Source organism: Corvus hawaiiensis, chromosome 18 (assembly GCF_020740725.1).
Source record: "Corvus hawaiiensis isolate bCorHaw1 chromosome 18, bCorHaw1.pri.cur, whole genome shotgun sequence".
NCBI lineage: Eukaryota > Metazoa > Chordata > Aves > Passeriformes > Corvidae > Corvus > Corvus hawaiiensis.
In genome coordinates, this window is record NC_063230.1 from 8,374,290 (window position 1) to 8,380,898 (window position 6,609).

Below are 6,609 nucleotides of genomic sequence, written 5' to 3' on the forward strand. Positions count from 1 at the left end.
GCAGTGCAAGCACATCTCAGTCCATCTTCTTTGGTGTATGGGAAACTTTCTGGCCTAATTATATTGTAATTTAGCTAGGCTTTCCTGAAATGTTAAGCAGCTGTATTTTCCAGCAGTTAGCACCTGGTTAAGAAATTATCCCCAGTCCAGAATAACATTGAGAAATGCCTTCAGACAAGATTACCTCATTGAGTGTTCTGACATGTGCTTTTTCCCCCCTGGTTATGCCTTGACTTTATTGTAATTGATGTATTATAATTGCACTGCGAGGAATCCGTAGGTGTGGCAGGGATATCTGGGTCTCACTGACTGTAGTCATCAAACCAAAAGCTCGTTACAAAGCTAATAAAGGATGTTCCTTCCTTTTTAAGGTAATAACATAGGTTTTTGCTAAAGAATGCATCTTACCTCTAACATAACCACAAATTTTAACTTGTAGTTCTCTCGGGATCAAAGTTTCTCAGGAGATATGCTTTTCATGGCATGTCTACTAGTTTTGTACTATCTTGTGCAGGGTTTTTCTACAGCTGCAAGATCCCAAGGTGTGCCAACCAGAAAGGTGATCTCAGCCACTGAGATAGAGGGAGCATCAGAGACTGTTTACTCTGATTCATCTGCCAGTAATGCCTCATACCCCCTCACTCTGTCTGCACAGAGGCAGCGGAAGCTAACCTCCTGCAATTTGAAGAAATCCAGATTTGGGAACCCTTACTTTGGATTTTTAGCCAGTTCCCCTGACAGCAAACATGTGAGGCCATTGGATCCCTCAAGACATCTAGGGGCAGCATCTCCAGGTAACAGCCAAAGCCCCAAAAATCTTCTAGAGAGCTCCAACCCACTGAAAATCAATTTGGTCAACGGTTCAAAAACAAAGGAGCTTATGGTAGAAACAGATAAAAACAAACCAGTTTTTGTTATTTCTGAAGAAGGGGATGATCAGCAGCCTCTGGTCCTAGCAGAACACCTTAGTCAATGTGGAGATCACCTGTCAGAGCAAAATGCTGTGTATGCTCCAGCCATGCCAGAGAAACAGCTGGTGGTTCTGACTGCAGAGGGGAACAGCTCTGCCACCTTCACATCGAGTCTTCCCCTTTGGGCAAAATCCCCCACTTCATACAAAGGTCACGGAAAGGCCCCCAGCTCCTCCAGGGACCAGCAGAGCTCAGCAGGTGGAGATTCCAACACTACTGAGACCTCACAGAACTGCGACACCCCTGCTGCTCCTACCCTGTGCCAAGCGTCAGTCCAGTGATGTCCTCGGAAAGATTGAAACATCAGTTCCCAAACCCAGAGGAAACAGGGATGTGAGCAGAGCAGAAGCTGTGCCGAGCAGCTTAGTGTGGCAGTCACGTGGAGGCAGCTTTGGTGAGAGCGGTCTTTGCTTCCCACACATTGGAACTGAGATTACGAGGATACAAACCATAGCACAGCACAAATGCCATCTCCCCTTATGCTCACTAACCTCATCTCTCTTCTCTTGCATGAGATTTGGGTGTAGTTTGTCCAAGAAAGCATCCTCTGAAAAGGTACTTCAGACTGCAGAAACCTTTTTCTGGGATGGGAATGAAAGTAACCTGGGGTGGTCACACCGTGGTTTATATCTGAAATGTAAATCAGTCCCCTCTCCCTGTGGTATCACTTGAGTCTTTCTGTTGGGAGCTCTGAGTTAACTTCTGTTTATAGCTCTGTCTGTACAATCCAAGCCTTGCCAAGCCAAGGGTAAGAATTCAATCATGCATGCTTGCATACAGTTTTGTAAACTTAAATGTTTCGTAACTTCTGCAGTCTAGCACAAAGCTTACCAAGCATTAGCAACTCTAATATTAAAGACCATGATTATCTCACCTCCTAACTCTTTAGAGAAGTTTACAGACAGGCTGAGCAACCCAATGCCAGATGCTTGTTCTATTAAAGTCTGGTGTAGTTTTGTCTTTGTTAGGTCTACATAGGCTTAGAACACCTCAGTCCACCACATTAAGTGACTCCTCATGGCAACAGGAGCATGTGTACAAAAACACTGAAATACTAGGAATAGTCTTCAGCATCCAACACTTGGATATTTGCAGCTGCTCTGATCCTATATCCACCAGCTATTTATTGCTGGTAACGCACAGTGACTACAGAACTATTCCCCTTCCTTTAGCAGGCAAGACTTGAAAGACAAAATTAAGGTGTGGCAAACTTTGAGTGCTCACTTCCTTTAGGAATTAATCCTACGTGGCTGTGCCTCCCTGAGTACAAACCCAGGGCATTCAATGGAACACTGAACCAAAGGGAAGCCTGCTAATCCTATTGCCTTTAATAACCCCATCAGTATTTTAATTGCCTCCTGGTGATATCTTTGCAAGACACTCCTGCATGTTTGTCCCACAATTTAGAATTTTCTTTCTTGAATGAAAAAATTCCCTCTGAAGCTGCATTTTGCACCTGACACAGCACATTGTTTTAAAGCAATAGTATGTCATAAAACAGGTGTCAGGAAGAAATCTTCTGCACAAGTCTTCCCCTATATTAGCTGCAGTGTGCATCCAGTTATCTTAATCCTTCCATGTGAAGGCATTTGACTGATTGCTGAAATATTTAACTGAATTATTTATGATTTCACCTGCTATTACAGCTTCCATTTGCCACCTATTAATGTCTGAGATATGCAACACAAGGCTGTAGGTTTTGCCTTGTATTTTCTCTGTGTGTTTACATGTCTGCCTAGACATAGAAGCCTTGCAGCTGGTAGCAGTGGAAGCAAAAACACATTTGCCCTTTAGCAGTTGACTCAAACATGAACAGCAAACAAGTCTCTGCATTTATTATTTCCAGACTGTGTTGAGTAGTTCTGAAGTGACAAAGTCTGGCTCCATGTTGGTTGGTTCTTTTTTGGTGGGGTTTTTTTTGTTGTTGTTTTAAATTAATGGTACTTGATTCAAAGGGAAGAGTTAATATATTTATGATTTAAAAAATATTTAGAAGTCTTCAGTACTCTAACAATAACTTCTACTGCATTAAATTCATATACATCGTAATTCAATGTTCTGTTACTAGATTTCTAAAGGTTGAAGTACTAAAATCTACTTTTGAAAAGTACTTGTGTTCAATTATTGACAATAGTTACATTTGAAGGGCTGGAAAAAGTGGCTTTTTCAATAAAAGCATGTTTAACTACTCATTTCTACAGTGTAACAACACTTACTTTGTTTTGCTGAAAGCCTGAGTTGTATGGGCAGTGCCTCAGACCACGAGGACAGCATGTGGGGTACCCCAGTGGTGGTAGAAGAGCAGAAAAGCAAACACTCCTTTTTAGATCCTCCCAATTTCTCCTCAGCAGCCGAGTGAGACCGAAGATGAGGTGGTTGTTTACAGCGACCTTTTCCACTACCTGTTGCGCAACCAGACTTTGCTAACCAGGTTTGTCTAACTGCTGCCAGGGGAGGTTTCTGTGGGAGTTTGTGTTTCCTTTCGTATCCTGCTGCCTGAACACTCTTCCATCACTGCCTGCTGCAGCAGCATATGGCCAGTTATTCACGGGACTGCACCAGACACCCTGGCTGCAGCATGGACTGTGTACGAATATACACACCTACACATGGATGTGGTGAGAGGCCCTCCTCCTGATGCACATGCAGTATTGAACAGTGCTGCTTATTCTCAGAACAGAAGTGGCTGGTTTATCAACTCTTTAAAGGTGATGCCTTCTGGCACTAGAAGATGCTGAAGCCCAGTGCCTGCAGGTGGGTGCTGCAGGTACCCCAGGGGAGACTTCAGTTCCTGACCTACCTTTTGAAGTTTTTTTGGTTGGTGAGGGTTTTTTTGGATGGGTTGTTTAGGCAGATCACTAAAGTTAACTGCTAACAAGGTATTTGTGTTTTGTTTTGTATCTTCAAAGAATGTATAAAATATTTTCTCCCTCTTACAGCTAAAGCCACTGTTTTGAAGTTCTCATCTTTTCCTTTTTTTTCCCCCAGGAACACAGCCAGCTTCTACCCAAACTCTTCAAAAACGTCACAGTGCAGAGTTAAGAAATTCTGAAAGCTCTGGGTGGAATAAAGCACTTTAATACTCTCAGCTGTAAATATTGACTAGGATTAGTTTTTAAATAGTATTACTTATGGCATTTATTTTGTTCCTAACAGCTATTATTAGTTTGAAGAGCTGTGCTGCCACTTTTAATGACAGAAAACCTCATCCCTCATGCCTGGGTTTGGATTCAGTTTTACCCTCGTGCAGTGCAGGGTTTGCTGTGCAATTCTGTGTTCTGTAACCAAGCAGCAAATGGGATAAGCACTCCAAATGCTCAGTAAAGAGGGGGAAAAATCATTCCAATCACAATTGCATGGGGAAAAAATGTCAGAAAATATTATGGAGCCAGCAAAGAGAAGTATTCTTTTCCGCAAAACTGAGTAATATTCACCTTTTTTCTTTTTTAAATGAATTATTCTGGAATATACTAGTAAAGCTCTCTAGCCAATGTGTTAGGTAGACTAAATAGGACAAAAATATGTGGGCATTACCTATTTTTTCACTGTAAAACAGAGCTTCAAAGTAAAAGCTTGAAGCTACACAAGCTGACAAGAATCTGGTGTGCTGGGGCTCTTACTGTCAGGTACTTAAACTGGTTGGGAATGGAGGCTCAAAGGGAAAACAACAGATTTAACATCCAGGTAATACATCCTAACTTGGAAGACTCAGAATAGCATTTAGCAATAAAAATCCACTTATAACTTAGTAGCAAAACATGAGCTGAGATTTCCTTTTAGAACTCTAACTTTTTGTTAAGAGCAGTTAGTTACAAAGCTTTCTACTCAAAACTGTTTTGTTGTTTTTTTTTCCTCAGGAGGGTGGCACATGAGCCCTAACAAAACACATTTGACTCTAGCAGTCCAGTCAGTAGATTTTATTCGAAATGATTAAAGATTAATTTGGATTGCAAGGAAAAAGAAAAAAGGTAAGTCCTAAGCCAACACTTACCTAATGAAAGCAACTGAAACTCAGCAGCACTGAAAAGAATACCCAACAGAGATAAATACAGCTTCAACATATATTCATGGTCTGTCTAGAAATGTCTTTGATGTTAAACCTCATATGGCACACTTAGCATTTTTTATAATTCATTTCCTATGGAAACTAATGAGCTTAAGGGTGAAATTACCTCATTGAAAGTCAAAATGGAAGTGTGAAGAAAAGGAGGATGACCTGGAAAGCAGATTTAGAAGCAATTTTTGCATATTAAGCATTGCTGTGGGAAATAGTATAATTGGTTTTCTTCAGAACTTATTCCTTGGAATTGTGTAAGTGGTATTTCATGCAGAATGTGAGATAAAATAGGTGGGAAAAACGCAAAATCCTCATATGTTCTTCTTCAAACCAAGATGCTCTTTTCCTAACTTTCAGTGACTGTTGACTTATTTTTAAGAGGGCAGACTATAAAAAATAAGGCCCCTTTCCAGCAGACTTCTAAGGGGCCATAGGAAACCAGATTTTTAGAACATAATTTGGAATAAGCCTTCGCTTCCCAAATTCCTAACTCCTTTTACTTGAATCAACTTATTTCCCTAAGCTCTTGCTGCAGGCTAGGCCATCTGCCCTACACAGTTGTACTGAAAACTAGAAATTGCTACCAAATGGATGTATTTTGTTTGCTGAATGAAAGAGCTAATGATTAACCTTGGAGTGTAAAAGACTAGGTTTTTCCTGTTAAGTACAATGAGAACAGTTTCAGAGTTTAAGCAGAAATTATCCTGTAGAGTTCAAGCACCTGAGCCACTCTGAGGGCTCTGGGACTGATTGAGATCAGCCTGTTGCCAGCTGGCCCAGCTGCCAGTGGCCATACATTTGTGCCCTCTGAGTCACACCAACAGCTTTCTTTATTCTTTACGGAGAAAGTGCTTGGAAGAGCTTTGGCTGTGCCAGATCTGATCTCCCAATATCAGCAGCTTCCTCAAACTAAATTAGTTACAAGTCATTTGTTGACCTAATGGAGTATAAAACATTTAAACCCACCACTTAAAAATTACCAGTTTTAAAGGCTATCAGCTCATCTTTCTGGTGCACAGAGCAACACAGAGTTTTCACTTTCACATTACTTAACCTGAGTTTGAGCTTCACTTAAATTTAGTCAGACAGCTGGTTTAAGAACAGCAACATAGATTAGCTACAACATTAAAGGGGATCCAGCTTCAAGTATGGAAATGGCAGCAGCACAAAAATCCTGGGCTCCTAAACTGCAATTTGAAGCTTAACAACTCTGGCATCGCTGTCTTCCACCTCAGATACAACAGGGTGCAGACAAGTCCTCCTATTTACTCAGCAAGGCTAAAGCTCTGTTTAGAAAAAGTTGTATTAACAGTACTAATTTGAAACCTTATAATTTATATAAATTAGATCATAATAAAGATGAACACAATATTACATTCCTTCTAGGCTGCTGTTAAATCAAGTGGTACAATACTTGTCACTTCAGTGTTTATGGAGTTGCAAGAAACTAAAATAGTATCTACTTTTTAAAAAGTAGCAAACTGTAAAATTTGTTAGCATCTTGAAGCCCTCTTACTTCTGTTTAATAGTCTTTTGTTTAATTTATAAATCCTGTAGAGATACTGATGATCCTTTGCAATA

At 40.6% G+C, this 6,609-nt stretch overlaps 1 protein-coding gene across 4 annotated transcripts in view; it reads left to right on the top strand.

The window, feature by feature from the left end:
• LOC125335125 overlaps nt 1–3,163 on the top strand; it is a 31,894-nt gene extending 28,731 nt beyond the window's left edge. For all 4 annotated transcript variants that reach the window (XM_048322448.1, XM_048322447.1, XM_048322449.1 and 1 more), the window contains exon 7: nt 515–3,163. In XM_048322448.1, the coding sequence (XP_048178405.1) occupies nt 515–1,252 (738 nt within the window). In that variant the 3' untranslated portion in view covers nt 1,253–3,163. The remainder of the gene's footprint in view (nt 1–514) is intronic.
• The last annotated feature ends 3,446 nt before the right edge of the window (nt 3,164–6,609 follow it).